The sequence below is a fragment of the Uloborus diversus genome, chromosome 1 (genome assembly GCF_026930045.1).
Source record: "Uloborus diversus isolate 005 chromosome 1, Udiv.v.3.1, whole genome shotgun sequence".
In the NCBI taxonomy this organism is placed as follows: domain Eukaryota; kingdom Metazoa; phylum Arthropoda; class Arachnida; order Araneae; family Uloboridae; genus Uloborus; species Uloborus diversus.
In genome coordinates, this window is record NC_072731.1 from 218,876,606 (window position 1) to 218,900,981 (window position 24,376).

At 31.0% G+C, this 24,376-nt stretch overlaps 1 protein-coding gene across 1 annotated transcript in view; it reads left to right on the plus strand.

The window, feature by feature from the left end:
• LOC129218786 (protein Aster-B-like) overlaps nt 1–16,857 on the plus strand; it is a 55,715-nt gene extending 38,858 nt beyond the window's left edge. The window contains exons 10-17 of the mRNA XM_054853112.1: nt 1,127–1,245; nt 3,518–3,710; nt 11,922–11,975; nt 12,092–12,247; nt 13,604–13,679; nt 15,027–15,131; nt 15,704–15,821; nt 16,656–16,857. Coding sequence (XP_054709087.1) covers nt 1,127–1,245; nt 3,518–3,710; nt 11,922–11,975; nt 12,092–12,247; nt 13,604–13,679; nt 15,027–15,131; nt 15,704–15,821; nt 16,656–16,799 — 965 coding nt within the window. The 3' untranslated portion in view covers nt 16,800–16,857. The remainder of the gene's footprint in view (nt 1–1,126; nt 1,246–3,517; nt 3,711–11,921; nt 11,976–12,091; nt 12,248–13,603; nt 13,680–15,026; nt 15,132–15,703; nt 15,822–16,655) is intronic.
• Nucleotides 16,858–24,376: the final 7,519 nt, after the last annotated feature.

Below are 24,376 nucleotides of genomic sequence, written 5' to 3' on the forward strand. Positions count from 1 at the left end.
TTTTGACTGTTTTTTCCCCGACTGCTTATGTAAATCAGGATTTATGCTGTTTATAGATTGCTGCCCTTAGATCAGAGGCATCATTTATGAAATCTGTGTATCCCGCTCTCCCCAACTTGTTTCTAGTAGTGCCACTCATTTACTTGGTTTAGATTCAGTAGCTCAGTCTCATATACAAGTATATCTTCTTAACGGTGGCGGCTCTTGCCTTGATAAAATTAAGGGGGCCAGATCATGGGTGCATCCCCCCACCCCTAATTTTTTGAAAAAAAATATATATTATTTTTTTAATATTTGATTTTTTTTTAAATTATTATTTGTGTTAAATAAATAAAATTAAATTTATTTTAAACACAGGACAAGCTATAAAATACTTAAACTACTAAGTAAATTACGAAAGATATTAATCTCATGTTTATTTCCATGATTGCCGGCCGGGGGTGGTGATCTTTCAACCCCTGAATTTCAGAAATTTATTTAGAATTTAATTAATCATGAAGGGAAAAGCTGAAAAGCACATCACGAAAATAATTTACATCACAAAAATTATGAATCTCACGTTTATATCTAGTACACTTTCCGGCGCTGTAGTTTGCATCCCTCTCAACACCGGTAAAAGGCAAAAAAAGAGAAAAATAAATAAAAAGTTACAAATTATTGTCTGAAAAAAGTGAGGGGGGCCCGGGCCCCATCTGGCCCCTCCCACGAGCCGCCACTGCTTCTTAAGCTTCAAAGAGTAGCTAAGATGTGAATGGAAGCTTAGGTTATACCAAATGAAAAGTGGCTGCAAAGGCTGACTTTTTTTCTTAAAAGAATGAGTGTGATATTTTTATTATAAAATTCCATGAGTATTGTTAGACTAGTGCTGTATAAAAATAAAATATTTAAAAAAAAAAAAAATATGAAAGCTTATTGTCAAAGAAAAAACTAACTGAACACAATTGTAAGAGAAATTATTTTCTTGGAAAAGCAGTATGGGAATGCCATTCTGGTACCAAATCACCCCTGTATATACAATTACAAGAATATGTTTAATGGCATACATATGTGGGTGCATGTATGTTATATTTTTCTTCCAGTTGTAGTTTTAAGTACATGAAATTAATTTACTGAATATGTGTTTTAGGAATAAGTGAGAGCCCTTGGCAGCATTGTCCAGAATCTGATTTGAAGACGAGACAAGTTGCATACACCATTACTTTAAACCATTCTATGGCAAAAAGTGCACAAACAACAGAAACACAAGTAATTCACTTTTATGCAAATTTATGTTGAGTTTTATTGTGTAGTTTGTGTAAAGGATGTTGAGTAAAGACAGCTATGAAAAAATATAAGGACTCATTAAAAAATAGTGTTTTTTTTTTCAGCAACTGATATCAAAATCGAACTGTATTTATTACTCACAATTAAAAATCTCTCGAACTTTATTTATTTGAAGTTAAATTGTAATAAAATTGTTTAGCCACACATAAAGAAGAATGTATCAGGTGATACATGGGGAAAATTCTATGGGCCTTAATGTCTCGAAACATTAAAATTTTGCAAAATCATCTTCATGTTTCAGTTACTCATATTAATCATCAACTTGTTGCCTGAGAAAGTCCAGATAAAGTCTAAAAATGATTTTCCTCGCTAATTTAATGAATGATGTGAGATCCTCGTTATTAGTATATTGTGTGCCACTCACCACATGTTCTCTGTGGGGTTTAAATCATGGCTCCTTGTAGGTCAATCCAGAAGTTCTAGTTAACCTGAAAACATAACTGTGATGCACAAGACCAGTAGCCACTTATGTTTTTAAGTTGTCTTGCTAAAACAAAACCACCACCAATTGTGCTTCAGGTAATAATCTTTCAGCTAGTATATCAACATATGATTCTAGAGTCATGCCACTTTTAACCCGTTCGGGACGAACTACGCACGTTTGCGCCAGCGGCGGCTGCTCATCCCGTCCGAATCACGCTTATTTGCGTTCCGGTGTATGCTACTCAAGAATCCGAGCGACGCTAGTGTGCGGCTCGATTTTGGAACGAAATGTTTACTATCAGATGGCGTTACTTATCCATGTTCCATCCAGATGATTGGTCTAGAACATTAGTATTTCTCTCTCTGACGTCGGAATGGGGTCCTTCAAGTGTCTGATTTATTGGATTTCGTGAAAAAAAAAACATGTGCTAGCAAATGAAAAGGGAAAAGCATACTCATTTTGAAATCGATGTTTCTAGTTTCGATTCCATTTATAATGGGATTTCATGAGAGATATTCTAGAAAGGGGTTTTATTTTTAGATTCATTTGTGTAGTCATGGTGAACACGTCATCTTTACGAGGAGGAAATATCCTAATTTATGACTGATCCATTTATGGATCTTTCAGACGACATTGAAACAACTATGAATTATTTTTATTTTAGTTCTTCATACAGTAGATACTTTCTAAAATTATACGCTGAAAAAGAAAGCAAAGAATTTAGATGGAGATGTGTCGTTTGCTCTAAGCAGAATCAAAGACTTAACACTACCTATGAGTGTAAAATGCGCGTTGCGCAGTGCTTTGAAATTTTTCATGCGGCTTTAAAATATGAATTGTTACAATATTCTTCAAGTATTTCACAAAAATTAAGCGCAAATATTTTTCCAGTTTTGTGCAAAATATATTGTCTAATTTTAATAATCTTAGTTACAATCAAAAACAATATATTTTGTATTTTTTTATTGTTCATTAAATTTTTTCTTATGATTGAAATTATGACATAGGTATTTTATCATATATTAAAAAATGGTTTCGTTTCTATGCGCAGTGTACATTTTATTCATTGTTATGTAATGCATACTTTCCGAAACTGCGAATTAGGCTTAGTGGGAGAAATTGCCCCGGCCTGTACGCACAGTTGGCGTGTAACAGCTGCCGTCCTGAGGGAGCGCTGGCTTCGGCGAGCTGCCGTCCCGAACGGGTTAATGAACTTGATTTATGGTGTCCCATAGGCTGCAAAATCTGCCCTCATCTTCACAAAACCTTCTCCAAACTCGTCTTTAGAAAAAAAAAGTTTCTTTTTTTTGCTTATTGTGTCAATAATAGTAAAAAGCGTAATCTGACAGCAGCTGAAGTCAACAAAAAATGTCTCATTGAATCAGATTTGAAGGTATAAAAACCGTAATTCCACTTGATGTTGGAAATTCTTACTCAAGTTTTCTTTGCGCTTGTACAATATATTGTACTAAATTTGCTATCTAGAAGTATTTTAAATGAAGTTATAAATATTATAAATGTGTTTGCCCATGAAAATTGATTAAACTTGCAAATTTTTTCTCACCTGCAAAAAGCATTGTTTACTAGTAGTCAGCTTGTGAGTAAAGAGGTTTTGTTTGTGCCCATCAAATGGTTAACTGTTCTGAAATGACAGAAAGACTTATGATAACATAAAATTCCATAAAATTCTGTTAAAACTATCTGTTAACTTGTTGAAATGTGTTTGTTTACTATGATTAACAATGAATTTTTTGTTATTTACATTTTCAGAAACTCCTGAAACATAGCAAGCCTGGTCAAGTTTATACAGTAGATTGTGATGTTGTAAATACTGGAATTCCATATAGTGATGCATTTACAGTAAAGTCTGTTTATTGCTTAACAAGAGTTTCAAAAAAAGAATGCCGGTTAAGAGTATCAGGATGTGTTAAGTATAAAAAGTCTGTGTGGGGAATTGTGAAATGTAAGTTTTCTTTGATTTTTTTTCCTTTTTTGTTCAAGAGAATATAAGACAGAAGGTTTTATTATGAAAATGTATAAGAGTGTCTCTTTTAAATGTATTCCTTATGTGAGCTAGTAAACATCATTAAAAGTTTTGCAATACACCTTTCAAGTTTTTTTTCTGAAAAAAAAAAAAAAAAAACGATTTTTACTGATAAATTGTGCTTTGTCATAAACAAACTTGAATTAATCTTGTGGTATATGTAGGCTTTATTTCAAATTACAAACCCTACTTCCAATTTCATAAAATTAAAGCATAAAAATTTTCATTCATATGTAAAATTTGTTTAGTTTGTAATTGTGATGACTACAATGCAACTGAATAAGCAGGAAAGGGATCATCCTGTGTAGTGTGGTCATTGTTTTGCATTTTCTATTCCTTCACAAATGTTAAGACTATTTTCTTGCTTATTATTTACTATGCAAAAGTTATTGAAAATCTGGTGAACCCGAAATTCTGTGGCATGCCAGCTGATGCAGAGTAATAAGGTGTAAAAAATTCTTACTTTTTTTTTTTAACTTCTGACTGATTCAAAATCCTATTGTTTTCCTAGTATTGCTACTTAAACTGTTAAGACTGTCCCATTTTATGAAAAAAACTTCCTTTACCCAATAGATGGCGCAAAATGTTGCACCCTGGTTGTGACGAAAGCATCATGCTCGTTGTACGTTTTAGCCGCAAACTAGTTTTACAACTGACAGGATTTACGCGACATCCAGAAAAGGGGACAAACCGGAATTTGTGTGGAGGAGATATTGTTCTTCAGAGGAGTCAGTGAGGAATGTCTTTCATTGTTCGAAACACACCCCTCAAGTGCCTTCAGGCATTGACAGCGCGAAGGAATCGGAAAAGCAAACAAAACCGCTGCAGAGAAATGAGATGAGAGCATTTTTGCTTCGATTTGAAGTTTAGATCAGAAATGATTTCGTTATACTAAGGGTTCATCTTTTTAACCGCGGAAACTTCGGTAAATTTATCGCAACATATTTTAGAAATGTCTTCTTTTTGGCTATTAAATCTACTAATAAAAGTTGTCAATCTAATGTATTTTTTTTTTTTAAATATTAATCTTTAGAAGCTTTGTTTCCTTCATGCTGCATTTATAGAAATTGCTAAATAGTAATAGAAAAGACTGGAAAGTTTGTTAAATCAGACTTGGACAGTTTAAAAGAAAATTGTATTTGAAAGGTCACATTTTTTTAATCTTTACGAGGAATTTTACCTTTTGTTCATGACAAAGGTCCACAAAAATTACCATGGAATTACAGAGAAAACTTGGTGGTACGAATCTTTTAAAATTTTGAAGAAGAAAACATAGTTTTTTACGGCATTTAACAGGGCCCAGTCGTGCAAAGAGGGGGAGGAACAGCCCCCCCCCCCCCCGAGATCGATCTTAGTTTTCGCCTAACTTGGAAATAGTCGGGGGGCTACGGGGGAAGAAACTGCAAATTGTGATAAAATTATGAAACTCGGCATGCTTGTAGACATTGTATAAACAAAAATTTTACAAAGGGGAGGCATTCCAAAATCCCCCCCCCCCCCCCCGGCTGCCATTTCTGGTCCAGAACCAAAAACGGCGATTCTTTTTAAATTTTCGTTATTATAATTTTTTTAATCATTGGTTGTGTCATTCCATGGATGTTTATTACATTTTTTATTATTTAAAACTCCAAAAAAAATCTAATTTCAGAAATAACTTCACAAAAAATGGTTTTTTAAAAATAAAATCAATATTTTTAAATTATGAGTTCTCTGAAGTGAATTTTTCCCCCATAACAGAATTACAGGTTTCTGAGTTTGAAGATACATTACATTTGTGTTATATCAAAGTAGGATTCCAGTTATCCAAACTCTAATTGCCCGAACTGTCCAATTATCCGGTCATGATGCCCCTCGTTTTAAATGACTGAGCACGCATAATTGAAACTATTTGAGAAGGGTATAATAGAATAAGGACTTGAAGAAAAAAGAGAGAAAAAAAATTAATTTTCAGACAACATAATTCTAATAGAAAGAAATTTAAAGTTAATTTTAAATTTCTGTTCATTATTATTATCGCTATTGTTGCTGTTTTTAATTCTCCGTCACCCAATTGATCATCAGTAAGCTTTTTCTCATTTTATAATTAAAAAAAACAAAAACATATATATATATATATATATATAAACAAATTCAAGTTTTGGAGCACCGTATCAAAGCTGGTGCTTTTAAAATTAAAGTTTATTAGATCATAGATTTCAACTAACTTTAGTATCGTTACTGAAACTTTGAAGGAGTTGATTTTGTGTGTGTGTTATATACAAATGTACGTGTACAATATACGAATTTTGTATTAACTTATCCAATTATTTAAGACATTTTTAAACACCCTTTAAACTGTTCCAGACCATTTCTTAACAATATATTACCGTTTCTTGCATAAACAGCTGAATTTTTACCGTATTTTAAAAAAAACAGCAGTATTCAAACGATGCACAATATCAATTATCAATGGGAGAGAGAGACATGAAAAAAAAAAAAACAGTACGGTACATATACAGTATGCAGTAATAATAAAGCACTACACTGTAATAGTACTATACAGTATTGCTGTGCTATCTTCGATCAGTGGCGGATTTACATTCTTTTCAAGGGGGTGGTGGCGGTTGAAAAACGTGGAAGCCATATTTCTCCCCTCAACCCACTATGTAGGGGGGAGGGAATCAATTGCCCATTTTTAGCCTGTATTTTAAATTTTAATCACCCCCTATCGCCCCTCACAAACTTATCGCTCCCCTCAAGAGTTAAATCTCCCTTTTGGTGGCTATCACCCCCAGGTTTAGAAACCACTGTTCTAAATCATAGCAAAATGTATCATCATACCAGTATAGTGTAGTCCATGGAAGAAAAAGGTTGGAAGATACATATAGAAATATAAAAATTATTAATGTTCAAAAAAGAGGGGAGGGGCGAGCTTCGGTTTCAAATTAAAAAGTGGGTAATGCTGTCCATCTTCGACTACACTGTCTCAACTTAATTTAAAGCAAATTTGTGGAATGTACTTGATTGAAATTAATAGCAAAAGCTAGTAATTCCTTTAATTCTATATTATTGGTTTTCGAAAATGACAGTTACGGAGGGGGCGGTCGTCTCCACCACCCCCCTGGTAAATCCGCCACTGCCTTCGAACCATTTTTTAGAGTTTCAAGCGTTCAAGAATTCCTTATCTTGTCACAAATTTTCACTTTTTCTTTCTATCTTCACAAACATAGCATGAAACAGCGTGCTTTGGTGCAGAATATTTCATCACCTTTCATATTTAGAATTTAAAATATTAAAAGAAAATTGTGGAGTTGTTATTTATACACACTAACAAAGCGATGTTTTTGACTAGCGCTGGGTGAGAACTAGAGCAGTTAGTGATGCTAAAAGGATGAAAGTATATTCACGAAACTAATATTTAGTAGTAAATAGCGAAGCCGTCATTTTGCGCCACGATTCCTTTCCAAAAGTTTTCGTGTTGTGGGTGAGAAATTTGCGTTAGCTCTAACATTCGTTACTCGAGAAAAACTCGCGTTATAGGCATTTGGCGTAAGTTGAATCGCTTTGGAGCGGAAGCCGACTGTATATGAGAGATATAAATGTTCAATTTTGATTGGGGAAAATGTAAATTTATCATACATTTCACGACAGTATATTTTTGAGTATTATAGTTTAAAGTTGGTTGTATTCAAAACGTTGATCAGAATAAAACATGCGTCTTGTTTTGCCACAATGACTTGAGCAGAAAACGGACAACCAAGTTAGAAAAGTTACTTATTGGATTTAGTTCAAGCACTTCTCTGCTTCCCAAACGTGATGAAATTTTAACTAAATACTGATTTTTTTTCCTTTTGTTTTAGCAAGATTAGTGAACTCCCCCCCCCCCCCCTTCGATGATGAGTAGTCATTTGATTGTCATCATTTTTATTTGGAGGAGAATGGAATATATACTATGACTACGAGCATTCTTCGGAAGGGCTAGAGAGGTGAAAACGAGGAAAATATGTAGCAAAAAGAGAGATCCAATGGGGTATTCCCCCAAAAATATTTTAAAAATCAATAAAACGATCTATCCTTCCCGGATTTCGTTTCAAAGTTTATTTCAGGTCCGTCATTTGGGAAATCAGGGTGAGGAGGGGCCATTGGAACCCCCTGGATTTTAGAAATATTTTTAAAAAAAGTAGTCTTTTTGTTCGTATTTTTTGTTTGTTCCTTTAAATATTAGGCAAATGTTTGGATAGGTAGCCTCTCCCCCGGAATTTTTCCGGAATTGAAGTTACCAAAACGTATTTTAATCAAGTTTTAGTGATTGGGGGGGGGGGGGGGGGGGGGAGAAATGATTGGGGGTAATATGAAGGAAACTTTGGAAATTTAAGTTTCAGAAATAGAATAGTAGATTATCTTTGATGGCAAGGCGAAACGATCGGAGACCCTCACCCGGAATTTTTTTTTAAATTTAAATCCTGAAAAGGAATGTTTGTACGGTCTTTAATTATGCAAAAGGAATAGAAGGCACTCCTGTGAAATATTTCCGAAATTGAAAGCTTAAAAATCCATTTCTTTGCTATTTTTAGGGAATGGGATAGGGTTCTAGGAACTTCTCGAAATATTTCCAAAATTAAGTCCTGAAAACGCAATTACATGACATCTTTCAGGATGAGGGTTGGGGTTAAGAGACTGTCTCACAAAAAAATTCGATACTGAAGTTCCAAAAACGAACTTTCAGACAATTTTAGATAATGTTATAGTGAGGTTTTTTTCGACTCTTTCGCGGCAATTTGTAGGGATGCAAGTCCGTAAACCAAAATGTAATAATGCTGAGGGATCATCAGGCTCTTTAAATTCGCCACTTACGCTCAAGTATTGATGCTTCTCTAAAATGATTTTTTTTCCTCTACATATTTTAGTTTTTAAACTGTTTAATGATATGTTTTTTGAATGTGTTCTCTTATAAGAAATTCTTCGCGACTCCCTTGGAAGTCACAACATGCTGGTTGGGAACCGCTGATCTGGAGCATTAGTAATTAACCAAGCTAGTCAATTAATGGTTAAAATATTTTTTTTTTCTCAATAAAAGTTGTACTATACACATTCATATCTTTAGCATAAAAATGTTTGTAATTACTTTGGTATAAAGAAAAAAGCTTTAAAACTAGCATTTAACTATGTCATTACTACAAGTAGATCGTGTTTGTTAATTACTGGCGTTGAAGGCATTTTAGATCAATGCATGTAATCGACCAACCTTCAATAACAAACAGCATAAATGGATAGTTATTAAATGCATTTTTTTTCCTTCACTGAGAATAAGCATTGATCAGCATATCTCAGTAAATGAACCTGTAAAATTAAATTTCACCTAGAAAAAAGGTGATTCAACATTTTATCTGATAACAATTTGCACCAGTAAGAAAAGTGACTTCCTTGAAAACTTCTAGATGTCTCTGTAAGTATATCGTACGTAACCTTCATAATGGTCAAATCAAAACCTTTGTTACAACTTAGTTCAACTTACTGGCTGATGGTCAGTAACTCGCGGATCACACTATAATACTTCCTGTGCAATTTAAATAAACGCTTATCAATATCATGTTTACTTAATCTGTTACTTTTCCAAGTCTAAAACTTTAAAGTATAAAATTGAGATGAAGATTTACTTAATCCATTTGCACAAATTTGACATTTTTATGCTTGTATTTGCAATTTATTCCCAGAATTTTAAGCTTTGTCTTAAAATTTTGATACATTCAAATATAAAAACCATTAAACGTTACATAATATACGAAGTACCTACTTTCTAAAAAAGTTTCGTGTCTACAAGGTAATGATTTGAGCCTATTACGCGTACGCACACAATATGTAAAAATCTTTACTTTTCAAGTTCAATTTTTTTTTTTTTTTTTTGAAAGTTCATATATTATCATACATAATACTTTGCTCTTTGTTATAAAGGGCAAATATATGCACAAAGATGTCACACCCTGCGCAAATGGATTGAGCAAGGTTTTTTTAATTAAATAAGAACTATTTTCAGATCATCTTTGTCCTTCGTTAACATTAGAAAATATTAATTACTTCTTGAAAAATAGTTAAAATCGTTGTTGAAATAAAATATCACGAAATTTTAATGATCTCTGTTGCGTCAATTTAGAAAGATATTCATTGCGGATTAGGAAAGATTGTGTGGCGAGCACTCGTAGGCCAACCCTCCAATTCTAGTTCACCCACCTGTTTCTAATAACACGGAAAATACACACGGGGACGTCCTCCCTCCCCCCTTTCTCTTTCCTTGACTACAATCACTGCCGCCTCGAGCCCAAGCTACAAGCACTGACATCCGATACCACTGGCCATCACTTCGGGCACACGCATGGAAAGCCTCACTTTTTCGCAAAAATCTAGTTCATCTGCAAAACTGACTGATGGCGATATTTGTCCGGCGGGATCTCCACGCGATCACGAACAATTGGTTTTAGAGAAAAAAAAATCTAGACTGATTTATGAAGAATATGAAGGAATGAAACTTGTTACAGAAAGTTTATGGTCCATATGGAATCATTTATTAGCATAAAAATGAGAAAAAAGCCGAGCTATTAATAAAATAGACCTTAATTTCACGTATCCTTACTTATTCGAGTTTTTGACGCCATCTATTGGCACTTTAGGCAACTATAAGATTAGTGGACAGAATCGAGTAAGTTTCAGAACACGTGAGCATTGAAAATTTTTTTAATGATATTTACAAAATATTTCAATTGCAATGCGTCTACATTGTTTCTATGGTTCAGAGAAAAAAATCTCGAATCTCTGTGTTTAGATGATTTTTCATGAATGTGTTTAAGAGAAATATTTCATATTTGACAAAAAGTACTTTTTAATATCATTTTGTGATAAATGTAGGTAACTCAGCAGCAATTTACTTCATGCACGTATTTTTTTACACATTCATCTGATATAGTAAAAAGTTTCATTGCAATCCGGCGATTAGATTTTTTTTGTCGCTGTTCCCAAAGAGTCAAGTTTAGCATGTTTTTCTACCGGAACAGCCTTAAAGCATTAACCAATTCTTGTGACAAAAATGAGAGTTTAAAACATCGTCTTTTTTTTCTGAAACCTCTGCTCCCAAGCTTAGATCCAGCTCCTGGTAGTAAAGGTAAACTGTCATAGTGGACATATACCGGCAGACTTGGGCATTAACTACTGTGTCATACCGCTGACTTTAAATTGGAAATGGTTCATGTAATTTTATGTTTTTTTCATTGTTAGTTTTCCGATTTGTGAAAGATAATAGGGAAGCAGAGAGATACACAGTTAAATTTACTGCAATAGAAAATTCTCTTACCAGCGAAAATTAGTATCACTACATGTGACCAGTAGCTTACCTATGGGGCCTGGCGAACTTGAGAAATTGTGCCCCCCCTCCCCTCCAGTGTCGCCCCGATGGGAAACCATCGGAGGTCATTCTGCCGCCCTAAGCGATTGTGAAAAGTTTGAAAAGTGATGCCCCTCCTCCCCATTGAATAATAATAATAATAATGATAATAGTAATAATGTATTAATAAAATAGAAATAATAGTAAAGTGCTTAAAATTAAATTGAGCTTCTAGTTAAATTCTAAACTGGGTTTTGCATATCCAAGCACTGGTATACACTTTGAATTATCTTTCTTAACAATATGTAAGGAAAATATGTAAGCTTTGACAATATGTAAGCAAAAATTAAAAACCCAGATTCAAAAATGTATGGGGTGAGAACTGCACCAAAAACATTTTTTTAAAAAAAGTCGACAATGTCATAAATGTAAATTTTATTTGTTTCTCTTTTCATTCTATTTTTAAAAAATATTTACGCTGCCTTATGTTCTTGAGAACCACTGTAATAGAACATGAGTTATGGAAAAAAAATCCCAGTTTACTTAAGTTGTAATTTTTTTTTGGGATAAAATTTATTTCTGTCATTATTTTATTCCTTCCCCCAGATGTTTCCTGTATATTTTATTTGTAAATTATCAATTTATATATTCCTAGCGTGAATATTATATATGTATATATGTATAAATATATATATATATATATATATATATATATATATATATATATATATATATATATATATATATATATATTTTTTTTTTTTTTTTTTTTTTTGTAGCTTTAATAGAAAAAAGTGCAATGCAAGGCTTAGCTGATTTTGCAACCGACTTAGGTAAGTATTCTTAATGTATTATGTTATAGTGTATTACTTCAGTCAGTTTTGTAGCATTAAATTAGCTGATATATATTTAAGTTATTGTTTGATTTCACTGTTGATTTTGCATTTAGCAAGTGCGCTCAATAAAGAGGCAGAAGTATCTAGTCAACAGAGCTTAAATAAAAAACCTCGTAGACGAAAGAGGATGAAATTTGATTCGATTAAGTGTGAACCTTTAAAAGATGTGTCAAGAACATTACAAAGACCAGCAATCATAAGAAACATAGGTTCGTAATGCAATTATTTTCTTTAATTTCTTTCCTTGATTCATAAAGTCTTATTTACTTTTGTTTTTGATACAATGGAACCAGTCTCATTCCAAGGGGTACTTTTTTAGGATTTAAGGGGGTGTACCATCATACTTAGGTCGGGATGGGCGCCCCTGAAAGCTAAGTAATAAGTTATTCTGAGTGATACTACTGTTTATTTACATCTGTGTTTTTTATGATAGGTTTATAAATTATTGTCCAGTCTACCTTGAACGTAAAAGTTGTGTCAAATGACATATGTTCAACGATCAGGCTTAAATAAAAGAAAAAATCATCATGCAAAATTTCCCTTCCGAATTATGACGACAAATATTAAAATACTTTTAAGAAATTAAAATGAGAAAGTAACAATGAACTTTAAAAGCATAACCATGGAAACACAAAATAAAATAATTTTAAGGAATTAAAATAAGAAAGAAGGAAAGAAACAATGAATTCAAAAAGAGTAACCATGGAAACGCAAAATAAATGGTTTTAGCAACTTGAACGGAGATGAGATTTTATCAAACTTGATTTAAAACAGTTTGTAACTTTTTTCCTTTTTAGATAGAAGCTTAGTTTTTCGACCATAGGTTGAGATACATCTGAAGTAAAAAATATTGCTTTTTCCAGTGGTATGAAAAAGAAAACAGTGGGACAATTCTTTCACTTTTCATTGATAGATTTAATGAAGAAAGTAGTGCCTAAATTTCAGCTAAGCTTAAAAAATTCGAGCTACAAACGCAAATAACTCCTGCTGCAATAAAATTAGGGTATTAAAACAAATTGCAGGGAACGCAGAAAGTTCTAACCTTTCCAATGATATATAATAGTAATATGTGCAAGTAATTTTTCACCCCCATATTCGGCAATTTATGTGAAAACTGGCCCTAAATTGTAATTTAAAAAAAAAACTATTTATTGGACTCTTTTCGAACTGGTTTGCAAACCTTTCTACTGCTGAAAGAAAGATACTATGATAATTTCAGTGAAATGGACCTGGTAGTTCTCGAGTTTTGCACATTCAAACAGACGTTTATTGGAGACTTCATTTTGTACTATGTAGAGAAGCATATATTTGAAAATTTTGAATTTGAATATTATCTTAAAAGTTGTATGATGTGCATATTTAGGTCTTTATTTTTTTCTAAATGTTCATCTAATCCGATTTTATATTTTTTGATTCTAATGAAAGCATTTTATTAATGTCAGTAATGTTTTAGATCTAAAATGCATGTTATACATGTATATGTGCAGATATTTAATGTCTTGCTTAAAGTTTTAATATTTTCTGAAGTGTTAATGTATATTTTACTTACATTTTGTGCTCCTTAGGACCATCCTTTTCGGGCATTGATTTAGCATCTTTGGGATCAACGCCAGACATTGTTATACGTGTAATATTAATAACGTAAGTGATTTTCATGATGTTTTTGATAAGTTTCATCGGTTATTATCATTTCACTAAACAAGTTCACAAGCATTAATGCAATAATAGTAGATTATTCCAAATGTTTGAAAATTCATTTGTGTTTTTTAGAAATTAATTTTTTTGCACTTAACATATGATATTCTGTTACATTCATGTCAAATTCAGTTCAGGACCTTTTTTTCTTTTTTTTTAAACTCATTTCTTCATTGAAAATATTTTATAGTTAACTTTAGAAATTAAACTGTTGCAAAGTTTTTACTTTCTGCATATGCTGCATCAAAAGCAAGCAAACAAACAACCAACTTCTTAGCAAACCAACTATGATATTTATTTATTTGTTTTTGAATTTATTAATGCTGCACTTTTTTGCTGTATATTATGATTTATTATTTTTGTGAATGGAAACATTTTATGTGTAACAAATTCAAAATTATTTAAATTATTTTCAAAATGCCTTTTTTGTCACTTTAAAACCAGATTCTTTCTGTCCATGTGTGATGCTCATTCAAAGCATGTTACAGTATTTGACTTTTTTTTTTTCTTCTTTTGCTGAATTTGCTAAAATATCTAGTTCCATTTTACTAAAGATAATCAAATTTTTGAGCCGACTTAAGTCCTATAACTTCAGTATCGATGTGAACTTTGAAAAATATAAGTTCAATATTACTCAGAAATAACATCTCACATTGGAACAGGAAATATGCAAAACATTATTTTGTGTTTGTCTTTCATCGTTTCTTCTACTTAACAACAGTTTTTTATTTCCTTTTGAAAATAAAACCTCTGATGTCGTTGATATTGAGCAATAATTTTTGTTTTCTGGGAATAAATTTCTAGTACACTTGATAGTGCTTAGTTGTACAAGGAACTGTGTTGTGCCTCACATAAAAGTTGTTCCTCTTTTATGATGACTTTTACTTATATCCTGATGTAAAGAATATTTGATGAAAAATTGTTTTCTCATTAATGATATTGATCTGGTCCCCTCCCCTCTGACTCTCATCTTAAAAATCTTAGACTAGCGTTTTCTTTGTGTTGCATTACACTTTGCTATTTCTATACATCAGACTACATAGTGAGCTGAAATGATCTGAATAATATAAAATGAATATTTGTAAAACCCGAGGGTTTGCTCTTGATATTTGACATACTGTGTATATGTCGAATGTACTGTTGAAATTCTCACAGCTCTTAGTAAAACTCATTTGAGTTTGTAATTATTCCAATGCATGTAATAGTTTTTTTTTTTTTTTTTTTTTTTTTATTATTTTTTATGTTTTCTCTGCACTTTTTTCGCTTAGAAATGTATTTATTTCCATATTTTAGGTTAGTAATTCTTGTCTTTCTAAATATGTTGTTGTTCTACAAACTGTGGTCTTTGGAAGATCAAAGTTCAAAATCGTCCCCTCCTGTATGGGAATATTCAGATAGGTAAGCTAGCTAACAAAAATAATTACTAAATAAATTGGTAAGTAAATATGTTTGTTTAAATGAAAGTTTGAATTATTTTACTTCATCATCCAGTCAAACTGTAATATTTGCATGGGATTTTTTTTTTAATTATACCTTCGAAACTTTTTATTTAGATCTCTAAAAATTGCAAAACCCCCTTTTCCCTTTTTGCATAAACTTTTAACAAAAGTGACAAAAACTTACTAATGAATGAATTGTTGTGATGAAATTAAATGACCTTAAAAAAAAATTGCGAAAAAATACGAAATATTTCCTTTTGTTCAAGAAAAGTGAAAAGTTTTAAATATTATTCTATTTACTCAAATATTTTCAAAAATATCTGATGATAATAAGTAATAAGTTATTCAAAAAAGTAGTTAACAGCTTTAAATGAAAGAATAATTAACCCTACTCTATTCAATTTTTCTACTGATTTTATAGTTAACAATTATGTAATATATTCTCGAGTTCGTTTTAACATGATTCTGTGAGTGATAAAATGGAGATTTTCACATGCCTCAAGATTTCTTAAGTGTCTTTTGTTTTTGCAGTCAGTCTTTAACGAAAGAAGATTATATCCATTTGCTCCACAAGCAAGATGCTCTTCATCGTGCAGAAACAGAGAGGTGGCGGGATGCTCTAAGTGAAGTGATTAAATTAATACATTTAGTAAGTTGCTTCAATCCTTATTCTAAAAAAAAATTTTGTGTTTAATGCTCCAATATTTTCCTAATATATAAAAAGTAAAATTCTAAAAATATGCATGAGTTGATTAAATAACTGTCATCCATTTTCCAGTTGCACTCTGTATTTATTTAAATAATATGTTTAGTAATGGTTGTCAAGGGGGAGACCAATGAATGATGTCCTCCTTCTTATAATTTAATTATGTTGATAATTCTAATAGCTCTTTCGTTTGAATCTCTTAGCTTCTTCCTTCTTCTGTTCTCCAATTCTTTTTGAATGAACTACAGTCAACTCCCGAATATTGGCAGAATAGGGTGGAACTTTAACTATGAATAAGTGAAACCCGTGGATAATGCAAAAAAATAAATAAATAAAAATAAAGAACAATACTAGTGTATATAATACCTAAAATATATGAATCTCAAATTTTAACAAAAAAGTCTGTTAGTTGTAAGTCATCACTGGTTAAAAAAGAAATTGGAAAGACACACAGATAGTCCGACCGCCGATAATCGGGAGTTTACTGTACATCATTTGAGGTTCTATTTTTATGCAATACAGTGACAATGGAAGCTCAAAGATCCAAACTAATTGGGGCTGAGCTACGTTCAGATTCGGGGAAGTTCAAATTTACTCTGGCCTATTAAGAGCCACAGCTCGAAATTTTTTCACAAGTTTCTTTTATTTTTTTAAATGAGCTCAAATTTTTATGCATTCAAGAATGAATTTGCATATTCCTAATTCAACATTCTAGCTTTTCCCTGCACATGAATTCAGTTTATTCAGTTACTAATTTGATATGAAACTTTGTTTCAGATTGAGAAATCCCTCTCAGAATTAAAAAGCAGCATTGATACGTACAGTAGCACATCTGTTCTCAAAGCCATTGCACTTAGAATGTCACAGCACTCTGAAGATTCAGCACCAACTGACTCTGAAGATATTGTACAAAGTCATTAAAGTTTCGTAAAAGTAAATTTTATGTAATATATTGTTATCCTGTAGGGAACAAATTGTATCTGTTGGCATGGGTTGTATCAACCAGTCAGTATGTTGTTATGTATTATATAGACTATTTATATAAAAAGGGTGTTTGGTTAATAAATTTGTTGAATATTTAAAATACTGAAAAGTATGTTGTGATGCCGACGCTATGCAAATAATATTTTCTGTTCATTCTGATGAATATTTCTCACTTCATATGTTTAGATTTATACTTTATTTTTTCATGTACAGCACAGATATTTTTGTTTTTAAAGTCAAGAAAAACTCAGGTCGCTTGCCTGATTTTACTGAACCAAATCAAATAATTTTCATCATTTTTTATATAAAAAAAACCCTTGTGTTTTACTATCCCGGTTAGATTGACTATATTATAAATTTTTAAACCACTTCTAAATCAAAATCTGTTCTCTTCACTTGTACATTTGTAATATTCTTTAAGTTATTTTTTAAAATATTTTATAGTAATTTAATTTCTGATTTTTTTTATCGCTACTGAACTAAAGGTTAGAGTTTTATCAAATTTAGTTCTTTAAAATATGAATTTTTCATTGTATATTTAGTGTTTCCCCCAGGCATTTTTAGGAAGGCTCTGTGCCCAGCCTTCTTTCTTGCATTTCTCAATGCACCCTCCTTGACCTTTTGAAGTTTTAACAAAGCTTCATCACAAAAGTAAGCATTTTTTTTTTTTTTTTTTTTGTAATTGAAACATTACTCCCCCTTTTCCTTTTCATTTAATTTGGACATAAATCTGAATTTAAGTTTTTTAACTCTCTTTTAAACTACACTTTTAAAAGATTTTTTTACTTGAGCTCTGTTTGCATATATTATGCAAAAAAGGAAAAAAAAAAGCTCCCTTTCTACTACAATTTCTGTTCAAAAGTGCACTTTTAAGAATTAAAATGCCCTTTTTTTTCTGGAAGCTGCCCCTTTCTTGGTCTGGGGAAACATTAATACTCTTTGCATGGCCAAATGAGTCACACCAACATTTTTCTTGTGTTTGCAGGTTAAATATATTGTAGGTTTTACAGCAATTTATATGCATTATTGATTCATTAGGAGTCTTCCCAATTCTATATCATCTTCACATAAAATCAGAATAAAACTCTTTTTTGACAGGACTGATTAACTGTATGAATGGTGCTCATTGTTTATTAAATCAATATCTTGCTTACTTAACTGTTGAAATAGCATTCATAAATTAATGGTTGATTTTCGGATGGACAGGACAAAGGATTAATGACCATTTGTTTAATTTGCAAGCTGAGCAATTTCACTTAATTTTTGCATAATTTGTTTAAGGCCTCAAAAATAAAATTCAGGATTAAATCATTTATATTTTCATGCTTGCTCCAAGCTTTAGAGATTGTTTACAGTAGTTTCAGTTAAGTAGACTAACTTTTCCATGTTACTGAGTCAATACAATATTTTCCATTTTCAAAAATTGTATTGCATTGGCCATTATGACGGGAAAATGACCTTCATTTACAATTACCATATTTCTCAGCCCTTAAAACCTACCCTTTTTTTTTCAAAATGTGCCCAAATTCTCCTGTATCTTATGAACTGAAGGTATAACTGGGATTGGTAAGGCAAATTTGTTTTTTAATCAAAGTCATTACTGTCTCAAAAGTTGCTTATAATTCTAGAACCACATAGCAAGGCATTAATAGTGAGAGTATAATACTGCAAATCATTAGCTTGGTGTGATATTTTCCTGATGTTTTATAAACATACTTAAATTATTGACTTATTTTCCACCATATTTATTTTTAAATACATTTTGCATTTCTTTTTTTTATTAATGTTTATTATTCTTTAACTACCAAAAGTTCTTACTTTTAATTTCTTTTTTCATAAACTTGTGCAGGTAACCTTTCTGTGTTGAATTTCACTTTAAGAGTTATAAAAATATGCAATTAGAACTGAGTCAAGCAGGTAACATTTTGATTACAACTCTTCTAATATTATCGAACATTTTACTGTATGGTTTACTGAGTTACACATTTTACTAATGTTAATAGTTTCACCAATAACAAGTCCCTATAGTAATGGTTATGAATAATCATAACCCCCCTTTAGGGAAATAATTGTCTCAATAATAGTCGTTAAAAATGCTCTGATTTTTGCTTTATTCTTAATAGAAAATAATTAAATACTAGGATGATGTATAAGGGAACACAACAAAATAACTACTCTTCAATAACTTGAAAGAGAATCTCACAGCTGTACTCGAATACTCCCTCTCATTTTTCTAGTGCACAAGCACGAATCTAGAGGAGAGGTCATGGCCCCTGCTTGACCAATTAAAACCTAAAAATGCATTTTAGGGACTAATATTTTCAACAATTTTCCCTAGTTCCCTTATTTGTGCCTGAATAATGCACATTGACAATGCCTCATGATAATGACCCCTCCACAATCTGCTCTTGGTTTTACGTTGTCTTCTTTGGGATCCACTGTCCCCCAAGACTCGGAAGAGGAAACAGCTCTTGTCATAAGAAATGCTTCCTGTCTGTAACTTCTGCTGTTGTTTAATCATTGGGACTCAAATCCGTGAAGCAGAGGAAATTAAAAAAATGAAGGTTTTAAGCAGAATTTGAGATAAACTTTAACAATAATAAAAAAAATATACTTCAAATGTGAAGAAATTGAAACATTTTTGGTATTAAGATATAGGCAAGTTTGTGATAAACTGTTTTAGATTTTGAGTATTTTTAGTTTTATTTTAGTTATTTTTCACAAAACTGCTACAATTTTCTCCAAATTTCAATAATATTGCATGGTTACATTATAATGACCAGATTGTTTTTACTTTAATAATACTGATTTGATTATTAATAATTATTTAAAAACTAAATACACTACCATTGCTTCATTATTTTTATTTTATTTCAAAGGTAGATTTTGTTTTTCCATTAAAAAGGAGCATTTTCACCATTCTCTGCATTTTTCTGAATGCTTTTGAAATTTTGAGAAAAATCTAAATTCTAGTCTCAAGAGGTTGGGAGGTATGACATAGAAGAAAGGCTTATAATTTTCTTCTTACACAAAGATGTATTAAATTATGTGCAGATAATTTTAAACGAATCTTTTCATATTGGATAACCTAAGAGGCTTTGGATTTAGTTATGCAGAAATTTCTGAAAATGATTGATGCTATTGAGACAAAAGTTGGATGTATAATAAATTAGATTTTTATTTGTATGAATGAGTAAAACTAGATAGACAGAGGTAGTCTGTGTGGCCTTTTTGTTATTTTTTTAGTAGTTCTAATAATAAGTAGGTGATATCATAATGATGCTGTTTTATTGCTATTTCATTTATATATTAGCTTCATTGAAACTTATATATTAAACCTGGATGGGATAAAAAAAATAAAACACCTGGAATGGTGGGAGTGGTCCACAAAGGTATTTTATAATATGAATGGAAATTTTCTTTGTTTCGCCTTGCAGCTGTATCATGACAAAGTGCCATTCTGTCCAATTTGACTTTGGTCTTCCTCTTTTTATAGTAAGTTTTAATTCCTAATGGAAAACATTGGATTGGGGATATCTAACCAACCAGACAATAGCAATTGCCTTTGTAGGAGGAACAAACTTTACTTTGACTTGTACAAAGAACACAATAATACTCATTCGTACACATAACTTTAATTTAGTCATGGGAGAAAATGCTTGGGCATGTGGGCACACTCAGAAATATTTTTTTTTAAAAGTAGATAAAACCTAGAAAATGCCACACTGACTCTTTTACAGCTCTTTCAGTCTTTCTAGTTTTAATTTACTGAATATTGTGCCTTGGGTGTGTGTAATCACTTTTTTTTTTCATTATTGAAGTTAAGATGTATAAGTCACATATTTTAAGCTGCAGGCAATAATAATAATTTTGTGCAATTTTAATTTCTGTACAGATTTATAAACAAGGACTGACAAAAATTATAAAATCTGAGGAGCCAGAACAAAATGTTAAGCTCCAGAAAAATTATTTCTCTAAGTTTATTGGAAAATTCAGAGTGTCTTGTGTCTTCATAATAATTCTTCAGGTTTCCCACAATTTTTCAGAATCCTTGAAAATTTTTTGAATTTTACTTTGCCTACTAGGGGCCCTGGAAAAGTACTTGACTTTTTAATGGCTCCTTGAAAAATATTAAAAGTACTTGGTTTTTTGATGGATTCTTAAAAAGTCCTTGAAATTTAATGAAAAAATAATCATTTTTTTTATACGTAGCAACTTTTTATGTATTACATAAAAATTTCTAAAACTTGTCATGTCGCCCAATGACCGTGATTTGTTGGACCCTGTTTATAAATAAAGTGGTGCTAATATCTCATTTTATAATTTATTTCTTTTTAAAACTCATGGCTTTGAAAGTTAGATTGTGTAATATTATACTATTATGAAGGAACTAAAATATTTATCTGAATCACATTTGCAAATGACAACATAATATTTGAATTTGTATATTAATGCTTATTTGCAACATTGTAATAAAATCAAAAGTGTTAGTGTAAAATATTTATTTCATAAACATTGCAATATTCTCTTTTGGAGCTAAATTTACTAAATTGGCTTCAAAGTTTGATGTGATATAAAATGTATTATTTTTACCGTGAATGTTTTAGTAGTATAATCCATCTTATTTCTTTGTGGAATATTAAACTAAAATAGAAATTTCATTTAGTGATCACGATTATTTATGCCATTTTAATTTCATATTTTAAAACTTAGTTTATTATTAATTGTCAGTTTATGTTATTCTGAAGGATGTTTTTAACTCACAGCAGATTGTATTTATTAGGAAGAGAAAATGTATACTGAGTTTTGTATTACCAAATAGAATTTATTCTACAATTTTGCTTTTATCATAAAATTTAAAAGGGAATTATTTTGATATACTAATTGATTCCAAGTACTTAACTATTTTAATTATTTTCAAAGAGTTACAACAAACACGATTTTTATTATTGTGTGATAAAAAATTCAATCATATCAATCAGCTAAATATCATTCAACATACGGTCTGAATTTTAGCCAAAATTTCATTATTTGAATTTTTCCAATTGAATTTCAAATTAAAGTTAACTAATTAAAGCATTCTATGTTTCATTCATATTTTTAGAATGCAAGAATTCTTATTACTTCTTTACTAAATGTTGTATTTTAAAAGGAAAAATATCCCTGCTGCAAATCATAATAAATTTATTCATTGTGCATTATTTTTACTTAAAGCTTTATTTGAAATCTTGGTAATGTATTTAAAACATGTTGTAACTGTTGATAAGAAGGTAGCTAGTGCAGTCAGGGTAGGGATAGTGGAAGTAAACAAAACAACATGATGCTTGGCGATATGGATGTCTGCTTGGCACTGGGATAATTGAAAACAACGCCAATCAAAGAAGCAAAATCCCCAATCCAACAAGTAATTCCTAAAAGTGGCAAATGTTGGTGCCAAACAGCAACGTCTTTTGTTTAGTTCACTATCACTTCTCCCTGAACTATAAGAAAATTTTGTTTATAACAAGTGCAATTTACATTTTACTGTATTGTTTGAACGGCATGTTTTTTTTTTTTTAATTCAATCAACCATCTTGATTCATGAAACATTTGTCTAATAAATGTGTTAAAATGACAAGATTTTAGCTAATTCCCTAGTTTCATATTACTTATTTATGTATTTGCATTTGTTTTCAGAGTTTTAGAAACTAATAATTGCAAATTGACTTCTTTTGGAAATATATTGTCAAAACTGAGTATAGCGAATTTTTTAAATTTAATGTTTTATCAATTGATGGTATAATTTGGTTCTAAATGCTTTAGGGTTTTGTGTAAAGTTATATGAAGTTACAAGTATTATAATCACTGATAAATAAATGATTTAGTCTTTCATGAAGCTGTGATTTTATTATGCATTTGCTAAGTTTGTTTGCAATCATTTGAAATATTTGGTGATACTTGCATCACAATTTTTTAATAATAAATTACTTTCATTCTCTTTTCCCCTTTGCTTTTGATGATCTGATTGTTATTCACATGAAAGGTTGCTATAAACATGTTATTTTAAAACTACAACAAAATTGACATTGCAAATTGACTATTGCGAATTGCAGTGCAGTTAAATGCATGAGCAAAAAAAAAAAAAAAAAAAAAAGCTTACAAAAGTAATTCACATAGTCTGGTCTCTACTTTTTTTAGAAATCAAAGAAACATTATCTTTGGTTGCTTATACCATTTTAAAGGATACTCATTCATCTATTTTTCTTAACGAATGATGATAAAAGAAAAACAAAATGAGCAAAAATAGTATTTTCTTCAGGGGTGCCTCGAGCTTAAATTTTTGGGAGGAAGGAGATTCTGTTTTTTGAATTGAACTCCAAATTTTGCCGAATAATAAAATACAGTCAATATATTTTCTTCATAAATTTGCTTAAGTTTGTGTAATTTTTTTTTCATTTCACTTTACTTCCAAGTTTTCTACCATTTTTAAAATGACGGTTGTTTTAATTATTGATTAGATTCCACTGATGGAAGTAAAGCAGTTTGTTCCTAAACGATTGCAATTATTTTTCTTAAATCGTTTTTACTTTTTTTTATATCTGATATGTGTTATATTCGGCAAAATTCACGAATTTTGAATTTCGATGTACGCTGAATGGCTGAATCTATTTTGATGGTTCTCGAGGAGTAGGGGAGGGTGGCCCAAAATGGGTAGGCCTTCGTATGCGCCCCCCCCCCCCCCATGGTGTGTTAGCGGTGGGGAATGTTGTGTTTACCCTAGCGCACCGAGTTATTATCAGTCCCAGCGAAGCAGCAGTGAAGTGGCATGGTGCAACTGGGCTTAAAATTAAAAAATGACACATTAAAAAAATATAAAAAAAGAAGTTTTGTAACATGTGAGTAGTCGAAAATCAGTTTTTTTCTTTTTTTTTTTTGTCAATAATATTAACTTATACTGACACTATCCACCTATAAACTACGATGGTCATTCCGTTTTTTTTTTAACTATTCATTTAAGGTTATAATTATCGAAATAAAAACGAGCTTTTGGGCAAAGCGGGGTATAGGATTTAATCATATATTTATTTAAAATTTCTTGACTCGTGTGCTGACTTAGATTTTCTCTTTCAACATGAATAAGTATAACTTTAAAAAGTTATTTTTTAGGATGGCAAATTAACTCAGTTATTTCTTTATGTTTCATAAACAAATGTACTGACTTATTTGGATAAGTACAACTGTTTTATATTTTTTTATATAATGCCAGGTAGCTAGTCAACTCAGGGGACCAGACTATGGATTTGGGAGAGGAACTTTTTTAGCAGTTTATGTTTACAGGGGAGGGGGGTATATGAAGTTACTCATTAAAAAATAACCATGAAAATAGAGTTTTACAACTTATCCTCTGCATCTTAACGCTTCTTATAAAAAAATTTCGCTTTACAAATTTTGCAAGTATAATTTTTAGAAAATAATTTTAAAAACCGTTTTTTTTTTCATTGTTATATTTATATTTTTTAATCCTAAAATTTTTG